The following is a 24,263-nucleotide window of genomic DNA, read 5'->3' as shown; positions in this document are numbered from 1 at the left end:
ACCTGGTCACGGCCAAACAGGTCCATCCGTTCCAGGATAGGATTCCTGTTTGTGTCCCGTGCATTCGCAGTCAGATCCACCAACGTCAAGCCGGTGTTCTTCTCTGACCACTGCCTCCTACTGGCTGAGTGCCACTTAGAGGAAGACCTGAGGGTGGGCAGGGGGGCATGGAAGCTACACGTGCAACTGCTGACCCCAGAGAACATTGAGGAACTCGAGAGATTACAAAGGTTGGAGAACTGTGAAAGCCCTCTTTGAGTCCCTGACACACTGGTGGGAAGCGATGAAGGGAAACATCAAGAGGTTTTTCATCCTTAAAGGCACCCAGAAAGCTATAAAGGAACAGAGGGAAGTGTCCCGACTTCAGTAAAACATGCAGAATCTGCTCCGGCTGCAGTCGATGGGGGTCGATGTCAAGGAGGAACTCCAAGAGGTGAAGAGCCAGCAAGCCTCGCTCTTTGCCTCGGAGGCCTCCAAGATCATCTTCCGTTCCAGAGTCCGCTCCGTGGAGCAGGATGAGATGTGCTCACGTTTCTTCTTCCAAAGGTACACAGAGAGAGCTCTGTGATCAGCCTGAAGGAAGAAGACGGCTCAGTAAAGTCATCGCAGTCCGACGTTTTGAGGATCAGCAAATCCTTTTATGCCGGATTGTATGACGAGAAGCCCACAGACAGCACGGCCTGCTAGTCCTTCCTGTCCTCTATCACGGAGGTTTTAGACGACAGTACACGGGAGAGCCTGGACAAACCGCTAACTCCTGACGAACTGACTAAGGCCCTTGAGTCCTTCGAGAAGAGTAAAACTCCCGGGAGTGACGGCTTGCCGTTGGAGTTGTATTCGGCTCTGTGGGACTGGATCAGCCCGGACCTGCTAGAAGTGTACGAGAGTATGCTCCTGGCTGGCAGCATGTCAGAATCCATGAGGAAAGGCATCATTACCCGATGTCGCTGTCTTCTTGGATCCGCTGTCGGTGCGCAGACTGATCCACATCTGCGACCAGTTTGAACTGTCCTCGGGAGCCAGGGTAAATCTTGGGAAGAGCGAGGCCATGTTCTTCGGGAACTGGGCTGACTGATCCTTTGTCCCCTTCACCGTCAGGGCTGACGGTCTGCAGGTGGTGGGGATATGGTTCGGAGGGACCGGGGCATGCGTTAGAAACTGGAAGGGGCGAGTGTCTATGGTGAAAAGAAAACTGGGCATGTGGGAGCGATGCTCCCTCTCCATTGCGGGTAAGAACCTGGTCATCAGGTGTGAGGCACTCTCGCTGTTGCTGTACGTGGCGCAGGTCTGGCCCATTCCAGATTCCTGCGCGTTGGCGATCACCCGAGCCATCTTTCGCTTTATCTGGATGTGGAAAATGGATCATGTCCGCAGGGACGCGATGTACAAGCCTCTAGATAAAGGGGGAAAAAACGTGCCCCATATCGCCCTCATACTGATGGCCACCTTTGTATGCGGTTCCATCAAGCTGTGCGTAGACCCTCGGTACGCAAACACCAAGTGTCACTACGTGCTGAGGTTCTACCTGTCCCCAGTTTTGCGAAGGATGGGTCTGGCCACGATGTCGCGGAATGCTCCAAGTAGTTGGACCGTGCCGTACCACCAGTCCCTCGTGGAAAAATGTATGCAGAGAAACACCTTTGACCACAAGTCCATCAGGCAGTGGTCGGCACATAATGTTCTAGAGGTCCTGAAGGAAAAGGAGAGGGTGGATCCTGTGGGATGGTTCCCTGAGCAGACTGACAAATTAATTTGGCAGAATACCTCATCGCTAGAACTTTCTAACAAACACCACGATGTAGCTTGGCTGGTGGTGAGAAAGGCCCTCCCTGTCAGATCCTTCCTACACGCCAGGAGTCTCACCCCCTCTGCACGTTGCCCTCGAGGTGGCTGTAGTGGGGAAGAGACCGTTGTTCACCTCCTTGTAGATTGTGTCTTTGCAAAGAAGGTCTGGAGAGGGATGCAGTGGTTGCTGTCGAGGTTCATCCCGAGCAGTTCTGTGACAGAGGACTCTGTGCTCTACGGGCTGTTCCCAGGGACACACACCGAGACAAACATCAACTGCAGCTGGAGGATCATCAACTCGGTGAAAGATGCTCTTTGGTCTGCCCGTAACTTGTTGGTTTTTCAGCGCAAAGAGTTGTCCCTGACCGAGTGTTGCAGACTGGCATTTTCCAAGATCCAGGACTACGTGCTGAGGGACACAGTTAAGTTTGGGGCAGCCGCCGCAAGTGCGCAATAGGGAAAGGTCGCTGTCTAAGACCTTTCTGCCACAGTGCACTGAGAGGCTGGGAATCGCTTAGCCCGCTCGGTCTGTCCGGCTCACAAATGTCTGCGTTGAATACTAACTGTATCATAATTGTATTGAAGCACCTCAGAGTGCACCATGATCTGTGTCGCTAACTCGAACACCGTTGTGCTGTCTGACTGTCTGTAATGACCATATTGAAAGTTTGTAATGTTCATTGATTTACTGAAGCACCTCGTGATCCATGTGGAAAAGGTGAATCTGATTGCACTTTTTGTGATGGGCATTTTGAAATGTTTTGTCATGCTCTTTCAGATATTTTATGGATAAAGTATATTTTTCCAAAAAGAAAACTGGTGATATGGAGAGAGTTTGATCACTTGCAAGGTGGAAGGCAGCTGTGACCTGTACTTAATGTATGTAATGGCTACATCGTGTGGATGTGGCGTTATTTGGAATGCTTTTGCAATAATCAGGATTATATTGTGCCTGTTGTTAGTGTGTGATAGATAGTAAACTTGCTGCAGCTGCATCTAAACAAAGGGAGTCAATAAAGTCACTCTGGATGCAAAATATATGACCTATTGTTCATGAGCCTCTGACCCAGAAAGAGTCTATTGAAGACAATATGGCTGTGCCAGTCCTGATCCCTTGCTGGAGTAATCCCTGCTTTTTGCCTCTACCTTTCTCATACTTTTCCATGTTTCTAACTCTGTCTTAAATGTCACCATTATCCTAATAATCCTTTGCATGAAAAAATTCTGTCAAATGGTTGCTTGTGCTTCTACTAATCTGAGTTATTGTCTCATTTATCACTGATACACTGAGTCAATAGAAGTGATCTTTCACTGTGACTTTGAGAGCATCTGATGGGTGCACTTCCGTAGATATTTTCAGAATCTGGCTGAACTGCCCATTCTTTGTGTGTGTGGCTGGAAGTAAGCGTCAGGGTATTTGTACATCTTTCCAGTTCGACGCAGCACGTTGTATTGTTGCAAACCCGTTTATCACATGTCTCCCATAAGAAACTGCTTTTATCCTCTGGAAAAACTCAGCAGGTCTGGCAGTATCTGCAGAGAGGAACACAGTTAACGTTTCGAGTCCGTATGACTCTTCAACAGAACTAAGTAAAGATAGAAAAGAGGTGAAATATAAGCTGGTTTAAGGGGATGGGTGGGACAGGTAGAGCTGGATAGAGGGGCCAGTGATAGGTGGAGATAACCAAAAGATGTCATAGACAAAAGGACAAAGAGGTGTTGACGGTGGTGATATTATCTAAGGAATAGGTGACGTTAAGGGTAGAAAGCAGGACGAGCATAGCCCTAGTGGGGGTGGGGTGGGGGGAAAGGATCGAAATAGGCTTAAAGGTAGAGATAAAACAATAATACATTTAAAAATAATGGAAATAGGTGGGAAGAAAAGAAATCCATATAAATTATTGGAAAAAAGGGGGATCGGAAAGGGGATGGGGATGGAGGAGAGAGTTCATGATCTAAAGTTGTTGAACTCAATATTCAGTCCAGAAGGCTGTAAAGTGCCTAGTCGGAAGATGAGGTGTTGTTCCTTCAGTTTGCGTTGAGCTTCACTGGAACAATGCAGCAGGCCAAGGACGGACATGTGGGCATGAGAGCAGGGTGGAGTGTTGAAATGGCAAGTGACAGGGAGGTCTGGGTCATGCTTGCGGACAGACCGAAGGTGTTCTGCAAAGCGGTCACCCAGTCTGTGTTTGGTCTCTCCAATGTAGAGGACACCGTATTAGGGGCAACGAATGCAGTAGACTAAATTGAGGGAAGTGCAAGTGAAATGCTGCTTCACTTGAAAGGAGTGTTTGGGCCCTTGGACAGTGAGGAGAGGGGAAAGTAAAGGGGCAGGTGTTGCACCTTCTGCGGTTGCATGGGAAGGTGCCGTGGGAGGGGGTTGAGGTGTAAGGGGTGATGGAGGAGTGGACCAGCGTGTCCCGGAGGGAACTATCCCTGCGGAATGCCGCCGGGTTTGGGGGGATGAAGGGAAGATGTGTTTAGTGGTGGCATCATGCTGGAGTTGGCCGAAATGTGGGAGGATGATCCTTTGAATACAGAGGCTGGTGGGGTGATAAGTGAGGACAAGGGAGACCCTATCATGGTTCTGGGAGGGAGAGGAAGGTGTGAGGGTGGATGCGCGGGAAATGGGCCAGACACGATTGAGGGCCCTGTCAACCACTGTGGGTGGAAAACCTCGGTTAAGGAAGAAGGAAGACATGTCAGAGGAATTGTTTTTGAAAGTGGTATCATCAGAACAGATGCGACGGAGGTGAAGGAACTGAGAGAATGGGATGGAGTCACTCAGACCTCCCTGTAGTTTGCCATTTCAACACTCCACCCTGCTCTCATGCCCACATGTCCATCCTTGGCTTGCTGCATTGTCCCAGTGAATCTTAACGCAAACTGGAGGAACAGCACCTCATCTTCTGACTAGGCACTTTACAGCCTTCCGGACTGAATATTGAGTTCAACAATTTTAGATCATGAACTCTCCTCTATCCCCACCCACTTTCCGATCCCCCTTTTTTCCAATAATTCATATAGATTTTTCTTTTCCCACCTATTTCTATTATTTTTAAATTTATTTCCATCCATTGTTTTATCTCTACCTTTTAGCCTATGTCGATCCCTTCCCCCCATCCCACCCCCACTAGGTCTATCTGTCCCTTGCTCGTCCTGCTTTCTACCCTTAATGTCACCTATTAGCACATTCCTTAGATAATATCACCACCGTCAACACCTCTTTGTCCTTTTGTCTGTGACATCTTTTGGCTATCTCCACCTATCACTGGCCCTCTATCCAGCTCTACCTGTCCCACCCCCCCTTAAACCAGCTTATATTTCACCTCTTCTATTTTTCCTTAGTCCTGGTGAAGAGTCATACAGACTTGAAACGTTAACTGTGTTCCTCGCTGCCGATGCTGCCAGACCTGCTGAGTTTTTCCAGGTTTTTTATTTTTGTTTTGGATTTCCAGCATCCGCATTTTTTTGTTTTTTTCTGTCATACTGTGGCTGTTTGGAGCTGGCATTTGTCAGAGTGCAGAACAAGGCTATCATAACTGGCTCCACACACACCTGCTGCCTCTGTCTATCTAACCCTTTTGGCTTGTTTTTGCTGGAGATTTACTGGAGTTGACCTTGTATTTAAATTTGCATTTGAGATGGGCAGAGTTACAGTGGAGGCAGTTGGTGCAATTGGTGCCGTTAAACGGAACCAGATGTGAAGTTGGTGCAGGGCAGAATATTCCAGTGCCAATGACATCTCCGCGCTGGCACCAGGCAGTCTCAAGCTGTAGGAAGTGTTTTGATGGACTTGAAACTAATGGGGAACAGACAGCGGATAAGGGGGCAGGAGTATTTTGATGAAAAGTGAATTTTCAAATGACTGACTGCTGCGTGCCGTGGACCACAAGGAGGGGGTGAACTGTGGGAGAAATGGGGAACTAGAAGAGCTGGCGTGTGGGGAAGAGCTGGGGTGGGGGAGGGAGGAGAGCTGCACAGAGTGCTGTGCGTAATTGTGTGTATGGGTGGGGCACAGTGGGGTCTGTGTGGGGTTGCTGCAGGAGGCAGTGGGTGTGTGTGTGGGGGGGCTGTGTATGTGATGCAGAGTCTGCAGTGGTGGGGTGGTGTGAGATGCAGGCTGCACTGGGAGATATTTGATACATGCTGCATGGGGGTGCTGGTGTGGATGATACAGGGTGCACTGGGGATGTGTGAGAGATACAGGATGCAGTGGGAAGTGAGGCACTGGCTGCATTGGGGGGCGTGTGAGAGATACAGGCTGCATTGGGGGACGTGTGAGGCACAGGCTGCATTGGGGGACGTGTGAGGCACAGGCTGCATTGGGGGACGTGTGAGGCACAGGCTGCATTGGGGGACATGTGAGGCACAGGCTGCATTGGGGGACGTGTGAGGCACAGGCTGCATTGGGGGACGTGTGAGGCACAGGCTGCATTGGGGGACGTGTGAGGCACAGGCTGCATTGGGGGGCGTGTGAGGCACAGGCTGCATTGGGGGACGTGTGAGGCACAGGCTGCATTGGGGGACGTGTGAGGCACAGGCTGCATTGGGGGACGTGTGAGAGATACAGGCTGCATTGGGGGACGTGTGAGGCACAGGCTGCATTGGGGGACGTGTGAGGCACAGGCTGCATTGGGGGACGTGTGAGGCACAGGCTGCATTGGGGGACGTGTGAGGCACAGGCTGCATTGGGGGACGTGTGAGGCACAGGCTGCATTGGGGGACGTGTGAGGCACAGGCTGCATTGGGGGACGTGTGAGGCACAGGCTGCATTGGGGGGCGTGTGAGGCACAGGCTGCATTGGGGGGCATGTGAGGCACAGGCTGCATTGGGGGGCGTGTGAGGCACAGGCTGCATTGGGGGACGTGTGAGGCACAGGCTGCATTGGGGGACGTGTGAGGCACTGGCTGCATTGGGGGACGTGTGAGAGATACAGGCTGCATTGGGGGACGTGTGAGGCACAGGCTGCATTGGGGGACGTGTGAGGCACAGGCTGCATTGGGGGACGTGTGAGGCACAGGCTGCATTGGGGGACGTGTGAGGCACAGGCTGCATTGGGGGACGTGTGAGGCACAGGCTGCATTGGGGGACGTGTGAGGCACAGGCTGCATTGGGGGACGTGTGAGGCACAGGCTGCATTGGGGGACGTGTGAGGCACAGGCTGCATTGGGGGACGTGTGAGAGATACAGGCTGCATTGGGGGACGTGTGAGGCACAGGCTGCATTGGGGGACGTGTGAGGCACAGGCTGCATTGGGGGACGTGTGAGAGATACAGGCTGCATTGGGGGACGTGTGAGAGATACAGGCTGCATTGGGGGACGTGTGAGAGATACAGGCTGCATTGGGGGACGTGTGAGAGATACAGGCTGCATTGGGGGACGTGTGAGGCACAGGCTGCATTGGGGGACGTGTGAGGCACAGGCTGCATTGGGGGACGTGTGAGGCACAGGCTGCATTGGGGGACGTGTGAGGCACAGGCTGCATTGGGGGACGTGTGAGGCACAGGCTGCATTGGGGGACGTGTGAGGCACAGGCTGCATTGGGGGACGTGTGAGGCACAGGCTGCATTGGGGGACGTGTGAGGCACAGGCTGCATTGGGGGGCGTGTGAGGCACAGGCTGCATTGGGGGACGTGTGAGGCACAGGCTGCATTGGGGGACGTGTGAGGCACAGGCTGCATTGGGGGACGTGTGAGAGATACAGGCTGCATTGGGGGACGTGTGAGGCACAGGCTGCATTGGGGGACGTGTGAGGCACAGGCTGCATTGGGGGACGTGTGAGGCACAGGCTGCATTGGGGGACGTGTGAGGCACAGGCTGCATTGGGGGACGTGTGAGGCACAGGCTGCATTGGGGGACGTGTGAGAGATACAGGCTGCATTGGGGGACGTGTGAGGCACAGGCTGCATTGGGGGACGTGTGAGGCACAGGCTGCATTGGGGGACGTGTGAGGCACAGGCTGCATTGGGGGACGTGTGAGGCTACAGGCTGCATTGGGGGACGTGTGAGAGCTACAGGCTGCATTGGGGGACGTGTGAGAGATACAGGCTGCATTGGGGGACGTGTGAGAGATACAGGCTGCATTGGGGGACGTGTGAGGCACAGGCTGCATTGGGGGACGTGTGAGGCACAGGCTGCATTGGGGGACGTGTGAGGCACAGGCTGCATTGGGGGACGTGTGAGGCACAGGCTGCATTGGGGGACGTGTGAGGCACAGGCTGCATTGGGGGACGTGTGAGGCACAGGCTGCATTGGGGGACGTGTGAGGCACAGGCTGCATTGGGGGACGTGTGAGGCACAGGCTGCATTGGGGGGCGTGTGAGGCACAGGCTGCATTGGGGGGCATGTGAGGCACAGGCTGCATTGGGGGACATGTGAGGCACTGGCTGCATTGGGGGACGTGTGAGAGATACAGGCTGCATTGGGGGACGTGTGAGACACAGGCTGCATTGGGGGACGTGTGAGGCACAGGCTGCATTGGGGGACGTGTGAGGCACAGGCTGCATTGGGGGACATGTGAGGCACAGGCTGCATTGGGGGACGTGTGAGGCACAGGCTGCATTGGGGGACGTGTGAGGCACAGGCTGCATTGGGGGACGTGTGAGGCACAGGCTGCATTGGGGGACGTGTGAGAGATACAGGCTGCATTGGGGGACGTGTGAGGCACAGGCTGCATTGGGGGACGTGTGAGGCACAGGCTGCATTGGGGGACGTGTGAGGCACAGGCTGCATTGGGGGACGTGTGAGAGATACAGGCTGCATTGGGGGACGTGTGAGAGATACAGGCTGCATTGGGGGACGTGTGAGAGATACAGGCTGCATTGGGGGACGTGTGAGAGATACAGGCTGCATTGGGGGACGTGTGAGGCACAGGCTGCATTGGGGGACGTGTGAGGCACAGGCTGCATTGGGGGACGTGTGAGGCACAGGCTGCATTGGGGGACGTGTGAGGCACAGGCTGCATTGGGGGACGTGTGAGGCACAGGCTGCATTGGGGGACGTGTGAGAGATACAGGCTGCATTGGGGGACGTGTGAGAGATACAGGCTGCATTGGGGGACGTGTGAGAGATACAGGCTGCATTGGGGGACGAGTGAGGCACCGGCTGCATTGGGGGACGTGTGAGGCACAGGCTGCATTGGGGGACGTGTGAGGCACAGGCTGCATTGGGGGACGTGTGAGGCACAGGCTGCATTGGGGGACGTGTGAGGCACAGGCTGCATTGGGGGACGTGTGAGGCACAGGCTGCATTGGGGGACGTGTGAGGCACAGGCTGCATTGGGGGGCGTGTGAGGCACAGGCTGCATTGGGGGACGTGTGAGATACAGGCTGCATTGGGGGGCGTGTGAGGCACAGGCTGCATTGGGGGGCGTGTGAGGCACAGGCTGCATTGGGGGACGTGTGAGGCACAGGCTGCATTGGGGGACGTGTGAGGCACAGGCTGCATTGGGGGACGTGTGAGGCACTGGCTGCATTGGGGGACGTGTGAGAGATACAGGCTGCATTGGGGGACGTGTGAGGCACAGGCTGCATTGGGGGACGTGTGAGGCACAGGCTGCATTGGGGGACGTGTGAGGCACAGGCTGCATTGGGGTCGTGTGAGGCACAGGCTGCATTGGGGGACGTGTGAGGCACAGGCTGCATTGGGGGACGTGTGAGGCACAGGCTGCATTGGGGGACGTGTGAGAGATACAGGCTGCATTGGGGGACGTGTGAGAGATACAGGCTGCATTGGGGGACGTGTGAGAGATACAGGCTGCATTGGGGGACATGTGAGAGATACAGGCTGCATTGGGGGACGTGTGAGGCACAGGCTGCATTGGGGGACGTGTGAGGCACAGGCTGCATTGGAGGACGTGTGAGGCACAGGCTGCATTGGGGGACGTGTGAGAGATACAGGCTGCATTGGGGGACGTGTGAGGCACAGGCTGCATTGGGGGACGTGTGAGGCACAGGCTGCATTGGGGGACGTGTGAGGCACAGGCTGCATTGGGGGACGTGTGAGAGATACAGGCTGCATTGGGGGACGTGTGAGAGATACAGGCTGCATTGGGGGACGTGTGAGAGATACAGGCTGCATTGGGGAACGTGTGAGGCACAGGCTGCATTGGGGGACGTGTGAGGCACAGGCTGCATTGGGGGACGTGTGAGGCACAGGCTGCATTGGGGGACGTGTGAGAGATACAGGCTGCATTGGGGGACGTGTGAGAGATACAGGCTGCATTGGGGGACGTGTGAGGCACAGGCTGCATTGGGGGACGTGTGAGACACAGGCTGCATTGGGGGACGTGTGAGAGATACAGGCTGCATTGGGGGACGTGTGAGAGATACAGGCTGCATTGGGGGACGTGTGAGGCACAGGCTGCATTGGGGGACGTGTGAGGCACAGGCTGCATTGGGGGACGTGTGAGGCACAGGCTGCATTGGGGACGTGTGAGGCACAGGCTGCATTGGGGGACGTGTGAGGCACAGGCTGCATTGGGGTCGTGTGAGGCACAGGCTGCATTGGGGGACGTGTGAGGCACAGGCTGCATTGGGGGACGTGTGAGGCACAGGCTGCATTGGGGGACGTGTGAGGCACAGGCTGCATTGGGGGACGTGTGAGAGATACAGGCTGCATTGGGGGACGTGTGAGAGATACAGGCTGCATTGGGGGACGTGTGAGAGATACAGGCTGCATTGGGGGACGTGTGAGAGATACAGGCTGCATTGGGGGACGTGTGAGGCACAGGCTGCATTGGGGGACGTGTGAGGCACAGGCTGCATTGGGGGACGTGTGAGGCACAGGCTGCATTGGGGGACGTGTGAGAGATACAGGCTGCATTGGGGGACGTGTGAGGCACAGGCTGCATTGGGGGACGTGTGAGGCACAGGCTGCATTGGGGGACGTGTGAGGCACAGGCTGCATTGGGGGACGTGTGAGAGATACAGGCTGCATTGGGGGACGTGTGAGAGATACAGGCTGCATTGGGGGACGTGTGAGGCACAGGCTGCATTGGGGGACGTGTGAGGCACAGGCTGCATTGGAGGACGTGTGAGGCACAGGCTGCATTGGGGGACGTGTGAGGCACAGGCTGCATTGGGGGACGTGTGAGGCACAGGCTGCGTTAGAGGACGTGTGAGGCACAGGCTGCGTTGGGGGGCATGTGAAGCACAGGCTGCGTTGGGGGACGTGTGAGGCACAGGCTGCATTGGGGGACGTGTGAGAGATACAGGCTGCATTGGGGTACGTGTGAGAGATACAGGCTGCATTGGGGGACGTGTGAGGCACAGGCTGCATTGGGGGACGTGTGAGGCACAGGCTGCATTGGAGGACGTGTGAGGCACAGGCTGCATTGGGGGACGTGTGAGGCACAGGCTGCATTGGGGGACGTGTGAGGCACAGGCTGCGTTGGGGGGACGTGTGAGGCACAGGCTGCGTTGGGGGGCATGTGAGGCACAGGCTGCGTTGGGGGACGTGTGAGGCACAGGCTGCATTGGGGGACGTGTGAGAGATACAGGCTGCATTGGGGGACGTGTGAGGCACTGGCTGCATTGGGGGGAGTGTGCATGATACATGGTGTGCTGGGGTGTATGAAAGAGACACGGCAGTGGGGGTGGGGTGTGGTACCGATACAGGGGGCGGTGGGGGATGCACGTGTGTGAGTTACAGGGGGCGGTGGAGGGGTTGGGGGGTGATGTGTATGAGAAAAAGGCTATAGTGGAGGTATGTGTAATACAGGTCGCAGTGGGGGTTTGTGTATGAGAGATACAGGGTTCCGCTGGGGGTGGGGGTGTTGTGTGTGATAGAGGGAGCAGCAATAGTCAGACTTTGCATTGTTGAATGTGAATCATTTCACCTTTGTGTGACAGGTAAATGTTACTTAAGGGGTTTATAATAATGTTACAGTAATTGACTGTTCTGCAGTAAGTGTGCCTGGATTAAGCAGCAGTGATAACATTGTGATCAGGTAGTCAATCAAAAACCTTTGCATGGTTTTAAAAAGAATTGAAAAATGTTCCTGAAGCAGCACTTAAAACGTAAACCTGACCAATAGTATTAAATTATTTTTAAATCTCAAGAAATGGAAAAGAACCTACTTCAAGAAACATAACAGCATTAAAAACCATTTGAAATGTTGGACTATTGACATGGGCAGCCGCAGACTGAAGCGAATACAGAAAATTTTGTTTTTAGGGATATGGGCTTCGCTGGCTGGGCCAGCATTTATTGCCCACCCCTAATTGCCCTTGAAAGAGTGGTGGTGAGCTGCCTTCTTGAACCGCTGCAGTCCATGTGGTGTAGGTACACCCACAGTGCTGTTAGGGAGGGAGTTCCAGGATTTTCACCCAGTGACAGTGAAGGAACGGCGATATATTTCCAAGTCAGGATGGTGAGTGACTTGGAGGGGAACTTCCAGTTGGTGGTGTTCCCATGTATCTGCTGCCCTTGTCCTTCTAGATGGTAGTGGTTGCAGGTTTGGAAGGTGCTGTCGAAGGAGCCTTGGTGAGTTTCTACAGTGCATCTTGTAGATGGTACACACTGCTACTGCCACTGTACGTAGTTGGTGGAGGGAGTGAATGTTTGTGGAATGGGCTCACAATGAAAGGAGGCACCGTACTTAAGTACACCTCACACCACCCCAGCGCCCCCTGCCTGCTTCCTTGTATGAGCTCAATTGAATCCTACACGTCGGCAGGGATCAGGGAGTTGGAAAGTGGGTCCCTCCACGTGCTGCTTAGACAGATGTAGACAAAAGGTCGAGACAAAAGGACTGCTCGCAGCAGCTGCTCAGGTGAGCGAGCGGCTAGCTGCTTCATTGGATGGTGGTCCTGTAAGGCTTTTGTGATTTACAGAAGCCCTGGAGGTGCAAGGATCTGACCAAATGAGCTACTGCCTTCCCAGTCATCAGCATCATGTCACTTAGGAATAAAAAGGAAGGCTTGCAATTATTTTCAGTGATTTACACCCAGTGAAATGTTTTTGAAGTGTAGTCGCTGTTGTAATGTGGGAAACATGGCAGCCAATTTGCACACGAGCTCCCACAGACCGGATTCCAATCATAACCAGGTGATTTAGTTGTTGATTGAGGGATAAATATTGGCCAGGACGCCAGGAAAGCTCCCCTACTCTTCTTCGAAATAGTGTCATGAGATCCTTTACGTACATTTTATAGGGCAGACAGGGGCCTCCATTTTAACATCACATCTGGAAGACGCCATGTCCACCCCCTCAGCACTGCATTTGAGCGTCGGCTTGATTCTTGTGCTAAAGTCCTGTAGTGGGACTTGAACCAGAAACTTTGTGATTCAGAGGCAAGAGTGCTACCAGCTGAGCCACAGCTTATCACACCTGATCACAGCAGCAGGCAGTGCTGGATTGGCTGTCTGCTGCAGGACAACTCTGGGCCTTGGCAATCTATCCAGTGGCTCGTTTGACAATTACCATAGGTCATCCAGCCTGCCAGACAGGAGCAACATCTGGTGGTCAATGGACCTGAAATGTCAGGTATCTGCGATGCTCCCACATCAAGCTCCTTCGCAGTCATGGAGGCTGTAGTCCTCCCATCAGTCATCCTCTCACAGGGCCCATTGTCTGCACTGGGTTTCATATCCCCTCCATGTCACCAGCCCAATGGTGCAGCCTGGGATTGCCTATACCACTTCTCCGGCTTTAGGCCCTCCCTGCACCAAGCCCCTACCCTCAAAGGGAGCTCAACCTCATCACCCTCCTGATGCCAGTCAGCCTCCTGGTAACTCCCTCCTTCCCACTGCTCAGTGTCTGCCTATAAATCCTTTGTCTTGAACTCAGCTGCTCCTTGTAGGAAGGAAGAATAAAAAGTTACAATGCTGCAGCAGGCTGCACATCAACTTTGTTCAAAACGCAGCATGGATGACGATGATTCAAACGGGTATTCCGTGCCCATAGTCCTTCTCTTAGCCTAATCCTTGGGTGGCTCACTACCCAGGAGACAGGAAAAATGGCCGTGAAGCTCACCTGTCAATGTCAAAATAGTGCAAAGTTCCACCGGAGCCATAGCTGTGGCACCGTGGTACACTTACAGCTGTAAGGACTCTCTCTTTGTGGTGTCAATCTTTCAACAGTCGGCAACTCTTATAATCTGTGCATGCTTGTGAGCCATGCATCAACTTGCCTTGCGGGGTGAGACCGAGGGAGTAGGTTAGGTACATTTTTCTGTGACTGGCTTCTTTTCATTAAAATATTTTCTTCAGAATCTGTCAGATTAATCAACTCATCACTAAGATTTTTGCCTTTCAGGGCATCAGACTGCTATAAAACCCTTGATTTTAAATTTTGTGTTGAGAAGGCCAAATGTTCACATTTGGAAAGCACTTGACCTTCCCCCAGTCGGCAAATAGTAAATTGGAAGAACATCTCCTTGGTGTCTCGAGCCATTATTCAAAAAACAATTGCAGAAACCGATAACTTCAGGCTTTCTAATACATATGATGGAATGATGTGATTTGAACTGAAGTTCTGAGAATTTTTTACCTTGCATGCCCTGGCCTGCTCTTTGTACTTCTTCCTGCACTGGTTGCCTGACTGTGGCATGATCCCACATGGTGCAAAGCACCTCGGCCACCTTGATGCACATCATCTGTCTGATCTTTTGTGGAGATTTGGCCCTTGTTGTCCTTAACTGCTGCTCTTGTCGATGGTTACCCTCCTCCAAAAGGCCCCCAAAATAAGATAAAATCTTATTTTGATATTTCATAGTAAAATAAACCAGGAGGATGTGCAGACACCAGAGATTACTTCCTACAGCCATCAAAAATTATTTTTAACTGTAATAACATTCAAAAATGAACTAGGTTAATTTTAGAAGCTGCAGCTTGCTTAGCTCCCAGTGCCTCACTTCAGTGTGTCTCCTGGCACCTGTTCCCAGCCACCTATAGAATGGTATGGTTGGTCTGTCAGGTTTCTGATTCACATTGACCTCTGCATGCTGTAGTTGGATGAATGTTATAGCAAATAATGGCATCAACTGTGATTAATTATAAACAGAGAACTGAAAAATCCAAATAATTTTTGTGCACGACCAGGCACACCATTCCAGCAAGTTGAGGCTGACTATTGGATGAGGTTTGTATTGGGTCATGAGTAAACATAGTTTACTGGAACCTGGTTAATTTGATTCAAATGAGTTTTCTGAACTTCTTATCCACAATGGAAGACAAAAGAGCTGGTGGTAGCTACTTCTGTGATACTCAGCAAATAAATTATTAGAACAGAAAGCCTAAACTTCATAAGAGTTAGAGCTATAGAGGTGAATGGGTTTGAGGTGGCATCGTGGGACTTTGTGCTTGGTGCCTTCATCCACAATCCATTCTCTTTCCCAAAGCTGCAAGACTTCATGTGCCGTGTGGATTCATGTTGTTTGACACTGAGAGGCGTTGCTATCAATGGCCTCTTGTATCTGTGGAACTCTCACGGACAATACGGCTAGATGGACCTCCCCAAAATATACGGCACTGTCCCAGCTGTGTTCCTGAAGCTCCACAAAGTTAATATATCTGTATGGGCTGCAGGCGGTTTGTGTGGAATACATTGCAGGTTTCTGACTTTGCTGAAGAAACATATCCTAGCCACAGTGTTTCTTCAGCATGGGGTTAATCCGCAAAATCTTAACAGCTGAGTTGTGTGCATTATCATTTCTGCAATTCTCAGCTTCCAGTAAGCAGTGCTGTTGCTTCCCTGCAAGCTCTGTTGATGCATTAACACGATTTTCAACATTAGGGATGCAAGATGTCAAATTGCTGATTGAGAATGAATAGCAGAAAAGAATGATGCAGTGGTCTGCCATAGGTGTCAACAAACATGTCTGTTGCTGGAGCTAGTCAGTCGCTTGGTCATTGTTAGAATTATTTATTTTATCCCTTCAACCTAACTTGTGTGCGAGATTCAGACGTTTAAAGCTATTGGTGCTCATAAAGTGCAGCTGTTAAACCTCAGTCTATGAAGAGTACAATGCTACCTGTGTTGGGAATGCTCAGCAGGTCTGGCAGCATCAGTGGAGAGAGAGAGAAGCAGAGTTTGTGTTTCAGGCTGATGACCCTTCTTCAGAACTGGGGTGAGGGGTGGGGGAGAAGAGAAAAACCTTTTGCCAGTCCGATGAAAGGTTGTTTGTCAGAAACGTTCGCTCTGGTCCATTCTCTTCACAGGTGCTGCCAGAACTGCTGAGCATTCCCAACATTTTTCTGTTTTTATTTCATCCCAGCAAGATGGTTTGCAATTTGTTTATTTGGGCCTCTGGATGTAGACAGTCCTGACAAGGCATTAGTTATTGCCTATCCCTAGTTGTCTTGGCTTTGTCAATTACATAGCATCATTGAAGCTACATGGAGAGCAGGTTCCCTCCCTGGAGTGAACCAGTTGTGTTTTTATGGCAGTCGGACAGCTTCGTATGAAATTGGCTCAGGAGCAGAAAGCAGAGTGGTTGGTGGATGGGTCTTTTTTATACTGGGAGGGTCACATATGGTTGTTTCCCAAGGTGCAGTTTTGAGTCCATTCCTCTTTTCAATTTTTTTTTTACATGACATGGACTCAGTTGTAGGGAGAAACATAAAGTTCAAAGGTGATACAAAACTTGGCAGAATATTATATAATGCGGATAGTTTGAGAGTTCAGGATGACAGGATGGTGAAATGGGCAGAATCATGACAGAGAAGTGTGAAGTGATGCAGCTTTGGCGGACTGATACGGAAAGACTGTTAGGGATTTTAATATGTGTAGATGAGCCGAGAGGCCTTGGTGTCCATATACACAAATCCTTAAAGGTGGCAGGGCAAGTTATTAAGCTGGTTTTAAAAAAAGCAAATAGAATATAGAAGGAAAGAGATCATGCTCGAACCAGTTGCCTCTCCAGTTGCCTGGATGAGTGCAGCTCCAACAGTGCCCAAGCTCGACACCCACCCAGGACAAAGCAGCTCGCTTGATTGGAACCCCATCCGCCACCTTAATTATTCATATTCTCCATCATCGATGCACAGTAGCCAGCAGTGTGTACCACCTACAAGATACACTGCAGCAACTCACCAAGACTTCTTAGACAGCACCTTCCAAACCCACGACCTCTATCACCTAGAAGGACAAGGGCAGCAGATGCCATTACCTCCAAGTTCTCCTCCAAGTCACACACCATCCTGACTTGGGGCTGTATTGTCGTACCTTCACCGTCACTGGGTCAAAATCCTGGAACTTCCACCCCCTAACAGCACTGTGGGTGTTCCTACACCACGTGGACTGCTGCGGTTCAATTTGGTGGCTCACCACCACCTTCTCAAGGGCAGTTAGGGATGGGCAATGGAGGCCTTGCTAGTGGTGCTTTCATCCCGTGAATGAAGAAAAGAAAACTTTATAAATCACCGGTTCGGCCTGAGCTGGAGTATTGTGCATGTTTCTGGGCACCACAGGAAAGATGTAAAGGCCTTCAAATGGGTCCAGAGGTGGTTTACCAGGATATTATCAGGAATGAGGGACTTCAGTTATGAGGGGAGGTTGGAAAAGATAGGACTGTTGTCCTTGGACCAGAGAAGGTTGAGGTTTTAAAGATGATAGATTTTGATAGAATAGATACAGAAAAAACTATTTCCTTTGAGTTGATCAACAAAAACATTGACCAAAGATCTAGAGGGGAGATGAGATGTTTTTTCAATTCAAGTTTGTTGGGGTTTGGAACATTCTACCTGAGAAAGTGGTAGAAGCTGATTCCATAAATAATTCTAAAAGGGAATTATACAGGTGCTTGAGGTTGAGGAAGTCATAGGGTTATGGACAAGAGGCAGGGATGTGGGACTAAACACAACTGCTCTTTCAGAGAGCCAGCATAGACATAATAGGCTAAAAGGCTTTTTCCTGCACTCTATTCTTCTATGATTAATGGCTGTTTTCTGGTGCCATCATGCGAATGATGAACATTATTGAATCCGTTTACGATTTGAACCCAAGACCTTTGGGTTGCTGATCCAATATCCTAATCACTTGAGTGCAATACCCCGGGTGCGAGTAGTAATGTTACAGTCAGTGTTTTAGCTCACATTTGTATCTATTCTTCTCCCCAGGGGTTTATAATGGGCTGTGTAATGCAACTGGAAAGAGAGAAAAACTTAATTTCTGTAGCACCTTTTGTGACCCCAGTACATCTCAAACTGCTTTACAGCCAATGAAGTGCTTTTTGAAGTTTGATCATGAGTTATTATGGCACAGAAGGAGGCCGTTCAGCCCATCGAGCTCATGCCGGCTCTCTGTAGAGCAATCCGATCAGCCCCACTCCCCTGTCCTATCCTCATAGCCCGGTAAATGTATTTCTTTTGAGTACCTATTCACTTTCCTTTTCAAAATGATTCATCGTTTCCACTTCCACCCACCCTCATAGGCAGAGCACTCTAGCTCATTACCATTTGCTGTGTAAAAATGTTCTTCCTCACATCTTCCTTGCACCTCTTGTCCAAAATCTCAAATCTGTCGCCACTGGTTCTTGTGCCATCAGCTAATGGGAACGGCTTTTCTTTGTCTACCTTATCCAAACCTGGCATAATCTTTATGCTCTTATCAAATCTCTCCTCTATCTCCTTTACCCCAAGGAGAACAACGACATAATTTCCAACCTAACCTTGTAGCTAAAATCCCTCACTCTTGGAACTATCCCAGGAAATCATCTCCGCTTCCTCTCAAGGACCCTCGCTATTAAAGTGGCGGAAACGTGTCAGCCAACTTGTGCACAGCTAGCTCCCTCATACAGCAATGTGATGATGACCAGATAATCTGTTTTTTGTGGTGCTGAGGTGAGGGATAAACATTGGCCAGGACATAACTGAACTTGAGTTAATAACCGCTTTCCCTTGGATAGCCTACACTGGAACTCCAAAAACTAGGGTCGTGATTGAAATGCAGTGCCCAGAATAGCCTGGCAGCCAGTCTTTAAACTGGAGCCATTAAAAATAACTGCACCACTTTGTGTTTTAGAAGAGTCAGCTTCTGTGTTGGTCTTAAGTTTCACATTTGTAGTTTTCTTTTTGTTCTCTTCCCCAGGACCAGTTGCCTGAATTGCACGTGCACTTTCGGTCACAGAGCTTCCACACATCGATGTATGCGTCCTCCTGGTTCCTAACAATTTTTCTCACCACGTTTTCCCTGCCGCTAGCGACTAGGATATTTGACATATTTATGTATGAGGTAAGATCTTTGCAGAATCATCGTGCGACTGAACTCTAATAGAATGACACCCAACCAGTGACAGAGTGGATCAGTCGCAAATCTGGCCACGTCAGTGTGTGTCCCCACCTATTTTCTCCCAGTTATCAGACTCCTATCAAGACAGAAGATGAATTCCATCCTCTGAAATGGGAGCTCCAGATGGTGCATTAATGTGAACTAATCTACCATGTGATCCTCCCTTTTACATTTCCAGAAACCTTTGACAGTACCCCTGTGAGGGAAAGGGAAAGGTAGTTTGCAATCAGTCTCCAAGAGATACGCTCCAACGCACTGGAATGACTTCCCTTCAGAGCCTCCCTCCTTGAAATGTTTTCATTTCCGGTCCTTTCCTCCTGGGATATGGGCCTGTCTCCGTTGAGATACAATCAGAAACGCCCCCCTGCGTGGGGAAGTGACAGCTAAATGTAGCAGCTCATGCACAACACCAAGTCAACCAAACAGCCGGGTGCAAAGCTCCTGTTTAATGTGGAGGGATCCAGTTCTAATCATCCATTTCGTAGTCGCTTATTGTGCATTGAAGTTAATGCTGACTTTTGAAATTTCATGAATATTCTGTGTGAAGAGAAACCTCCTGTTTTTAGAAGGCTTGTAAAAGGGCTGTTGGCAGGAACAAATGGGCTCATTTTGATTAACAGTCGTGACTGTGAAATATTTGAGTGCGCCATAAATTTCTGCATGAAGGTCGGAATGTCTCTGCACGTGGGCGGATTGGATGAGCTGCCATAAGGACTTGGCTGGACATGATGGTGCTCAGTGAGAATCGTTTCTTGCACAATTACCACTGAGCATTCTCCACTAACCTTTATTTCCATAATGACTTTCAAAGTCGGGCAATTTGTTGAAATAGTTTAAGTAATGCACAAATAAGACTTGGTTCAGTGCAGCAGGCAGCCTCCAATTGCTTTGTGATTGTTCCTGTGTGAATTACTGAGCCTGCTGTTCAGAAAGAGCAATTTGATTTAAGGTATGATATCTTAATCCTTCTTTCTTCACGACACTGCCCCCGCCCCCCCAGCCCCACCAATTCCCTTCCCTCTTTCTCCCTTCCCTGTTTATGCCAAAAACAACCTCCCTCAAGGCCCCCAGCACCCGCCATGACTTCCCCCCCCCACCCAAGCGAGCTGATATTAAGCATCACACTCTAACAGGTGTCTTAAGATTTGTCATTTTGACACAGATTGTCCACTCAGCCTGGGATCTTGCAGCTTCAGGGAATTAGGAGCCCAGCTATTGCCTTTCCGCTCCCCCCCCCGCCACTCCCTGCCCAACACTGACAACTGGTCTCAATGGTGAAAAGTTGCAGGAGGCATTGCTCTTTGTGCTGTACTGTTCTTGCCCTTTGAATACTGAGTGTGGAGATTAAATATGCAAAATGATTTGAGTCAAACTCTTCTCTGAAAAATTGTCACGAGTAGAGAAAAGTGCCAGCAGGTTCTATTTTGTTTTGAGCTGCGTGTGGTTTGTTGCAACCTGGTGAATATGCTGCTCTGTTCAGTTTGATTAACAGTTATCATGTTCTTGTCTATGGTGTGTGACGACCATGTGGAGATGAGAGACAGACTACTTGAACAATCTCGATTATGAGGTTTTACCTCCTTGTTAATGTGAATCCTTTAATGTCCTAGGAGCTGGTGTGGGTGAACGAAGCAATTTGTAGCATCACTGACTCTTCCACCTTATGTTTTGGATCCTGGTTTGGTTCTGCTCTGCTTTTGAAACTTTCCTTTGCAGTTCTCCATTCACTTTATTGTGTTGGCAGGGTTTGGAAATAGTGTTTCGCATTGGAATGGCCATCCTTCAGTTTAACCAAGCAGAACTGATGCAGCTTGATATGGAAGGAATGTCGCAGGTAAAAACCACCTCTCTCCCAGCAGGAAAAATTCATTGGCGCATCTCTCTTGTGCAGAGGGAGCTGTGTCTCAGTGTCTAAGATGTAACTCATCCTTGGTGCCCCAGCTAATCTTTGTGAAGATTTTGTACACTTTTATTGACAACTTTGTCACAAAATAAATGATCTTAGTGATCTTCCTCCTCCTTCCTCCAAACCCGAACATCTTTGTCGTTTCCTAACCATAAGAAAAGGGAGCTAGCAGGATTGGTGAGCTGTGCACAGACAGCTGCCAGTACAGCTTTGTAAACAACACTTCCCCATGTTTCCATGTTTAATGGGGAGGCTCAGGAATTGGCACTTAAAAAAAATTGCCATTTCCTGTTATTGAATAGCTGCCATTGTTTCTGTAATCATTTATGTACCAAAAGCCTGAGAATTCTTGTGGTACTTGGGTGGTGTTAAACGCTGATGGAATGTCCTATGTTCTGTTTCACAATCATTGTTGAGAATTAACGGATGGCAGAGAGTTCCATTTCCCACACTGGGTGTGTCAATCATGTCTCTGTGTCTGCACAACAACAACTTGTAATTTGGAAGAAAATTCTGACTTTGTTCTGAGAATAGGCGCTCAGTCAGAGATGTAAAATTCTATTTGTGCGCACTTCCTTTATAAATTACCCTGTCCTTCATCCTCCACTGCTTCCCCAGCAGCACAGCCCATCCCCTGATCTACCACCAATCTCTGCTGATCCAGTCTGGGTTCGAAGACTTTTGCCAACCTGTGTCTTAAAGGACAAACCTGAAGAAATCGGATCTCCACCTCAAAAGGTTGAGAGGTGGCAGTTGTCCCCTCACCCCTTTCCCTATCGCTCCCTCTGTGTAGAAGGAATGCTGTTTGCTCCACTAACACATCATTTTTGTTTGAATTTGAAGTAGCTTGAACAATTAACATCAAATGTCTTTGTAATAGAACTGCTCTCTTTTAGCATTACTTAATGATTAATAAGTAAGGAAAAAAGCGTGCCAGAGCAAAGAACACTTGAGGCCAGCAAGAATGGAGAAGCAGCTTACTTATATTTATCCCATATCATTAAAGATTATAAACCGGGTTTGTATAACAAGCTTACAAAGCAAACTTTCATCAGCCTTTGTCCTATTGCAGTATTCTGTTGAATGTCCAGCCAGCTGCAGTAACTGCAAGGTCAGCTATTCTGGCTTCAGGGAAACATTGAGGGTCGGGACTCGGGCAAGCGTTGAAGGCCTGAGAAACCCAACTCTGGTTCTAAAAAGTTTGTTAATGATTTCTTTGGTCAGCCAAGATGTCAGTTTTTAAATTTGCTGACATGCCGACGCTGCTTAATCAAGCTCCTCCCACTGAGCTTTGCCAATTTGCTGCTTGAATTGGTGCCCCTTAAGGATCGGCCTGACAATTTCAGTGTGATTCAGTGATGGTTCACTTGGTCTGACGTGGAGCTCTCTTGGGAGGTTATTGAAGGCCAATCAAACTCGACCTGGGTCCTCCTGCAAAAAGAAACAGATTAATTAGTTGGAAAAATTTCAGATCAAACGTTGAACCGGGCAGTGAGATATGTAAGGGCAAGATCGATAAAATACAAGTTGAATCTGTTCAGAATAAGTACAAAGGCAGCAAGTTCAAGGCTGGGGCTCCATAAATAGCTAGTCAAGGTAGAGCAAAAATAGCTGTACAATAAATATCAAGGGATGATGGAAAGAATACTGAGAAATAGAAAGCATTGAAGTGAAGCTAAAAGAGAATATGAAAGAATCGACATTAATCAAAACAGCATACACATAAGCAGATGTGACTAGCTGCAATATCATGCACATAATCTTATCTGTCTGACACCTTCGTGTTTCTAATCTTTCTCTTTTGCCTCCCATCTTGCTGTTCCCTCCTCCTGGTGGCTCCCTGTATTGCACCTTCCCCGGCAGCCCTCTGTTCCTTCACTTCCCTCGTTCCCTGCATCCCCAATTGTCACAGCTTAGCATGATACTAACCTCTCCTGAAGCAAGCATGTGTCTTCCTGCAGGAATCACTGGTACTCAGTCTGGATACCAACATTTATTTAACCCGCTCACCTCCCCTTCATGAAAAAAAGCCAATGGATGCTGAGAACAGCTGTTCCAGAGGATCCTAAATAAAGCCACCTTAGATAATCTACTTCAGATAAATTTACCATGATCCCTATTATAGGAGTTAAACGTAACTGTTGGTAAAGGTTGAGTTGTTTAAATCCCAGAGAGAAACTTGAACAACTGTCATAACCTATATTTCAGTTGGTATGCTTGGGATGCAGCTCTGAATTCAGGAATAAGACCACTAAGCCTCGAAAGGTTTTTTATATAAAACTAAATTAAACATTTATTAATTTAACAACAAATTAAACATATGCTTACAAATTATTACCATAATAACTTTTAAATAAATGCCCAAATTAATCACTCCCAGGTAAATCTTCACGAAGGCAACAATAACCCACTGAATCTAAACAGACACCAGGCAAAGCACATTTGACCTTAAGAATTCAAAGTGAGGTTCCTTTGCAGACACAGTTGTAGGCTTACAGGCTGGTTAGATCTTAAATGCCTCTGACTCTCACACACAAACTCCTTTCTGTTTATACCCAGCTTCCCCTTTGAATGTAAATTTTCCATTGTATTATTAGGTTTTTTTTAATTTTACCTCTGCTAACAATAATCCTTTCATTCCACCAAGTTTATTAGTAATATAAACACGTTGCTTGGCGTCTCCCAGCTAGGTGCAAGATTTTACCCATTATTTTGAATGGTTTAGTCAACAAATGCAAAATTACACTTTACCTTCTCCTCCTTACGTTTATCCAATTAACGTCTCAAAACTACTATATAGCAAAGCACCCAGGTTAGCTGGCTTTAATCCAATTAAGCCATACATAGACACACACAGACCTTACTACAATTCCAATTTAAAAATAAGTTCCAATAACATTATGGGCATTAATATCTCTTCATGACATAACCTTAAATAAATATTTTTTTCTCTTCCTGGACACTTGGAGGCTGGGGTTATTTGAGGAATGTGGAGTCTGTAGCCAGTCACACTGTTCCTATCCTGTATACAGAAGTGATCTGATGTTTCCCCCCTCTCTCTCTCTCTCTTTCTCTCTCTCTTTCCTCCCTCCAGCACTTTCAGAAGGTCATCCCACAGCAGTTTGATGGCTGCCCTGACAAGCTGGTCCTGAAGGCTTACCAGGTCAAGTACAATGCAAAGAAAATGAAGAAGTACGTAATGTGTAAACCCAGCCTTTGCTTCCCAGCACACTCTCCAGTCCGTGTTTTTTTTTATATGGGGCTTGTTGCAAGTGAATGTTGGCCAGTGCACTGGCAGAGCTTTCTGGTTCTCAGCCATCTGGGCAGGCAGATGAGT

General features: G+C 49.3%; 1 protein-coding gene across 6 annotated transcripts in view; it reads left to right on the top strand.

The window, feature by feature from the left end:
- Positions 1–24,263, top strand: part of LOC121271280 (EVI5-like protein) — a 410,054-nt gene that overhangs the window by 194,777 nt on the left and 191,014 nt on the right. For all 6 annotated transcript variants that reach the window (XM_041177135.1, XM_041177134.1, XM_041177131.1 and 3 more), the window contains 3 exons: positions 18,820–18,963; positions 20,765–20,854; positions 24,021–24,118. In XM_041177135.1, coding sequence (XP_041033069.1) covers positions 18,820–18,963; positions 20,765–20,854; positions 24,021–24,118 — 332 coding nt within the window. The remainder of the gene's footprint in view (positions 1–18,819; positions 18,964–20,764; positions 20,855–24,020; positions 24,119–24,263) is intronic.

Source organism: Carcharodon carcharias, chromosome 30, assembly GCF_017639515.1.
Source record: "Carcharodon carcharias isolate sCarCar2 chromosome 30, sCarCar2.pri, whole genome shotgun sequence".
NCBI classification, from domain to species: domain Eukaryota; kingdom Metazoa; phylum Chordata; class Chondrichthyes; order Lamniformes; family Lamnidae; genus Carcharodon; species Carcharodon carcharias.
This window is presented reverse-complemented; position numbering and strand designations above follow the sequence as displayed.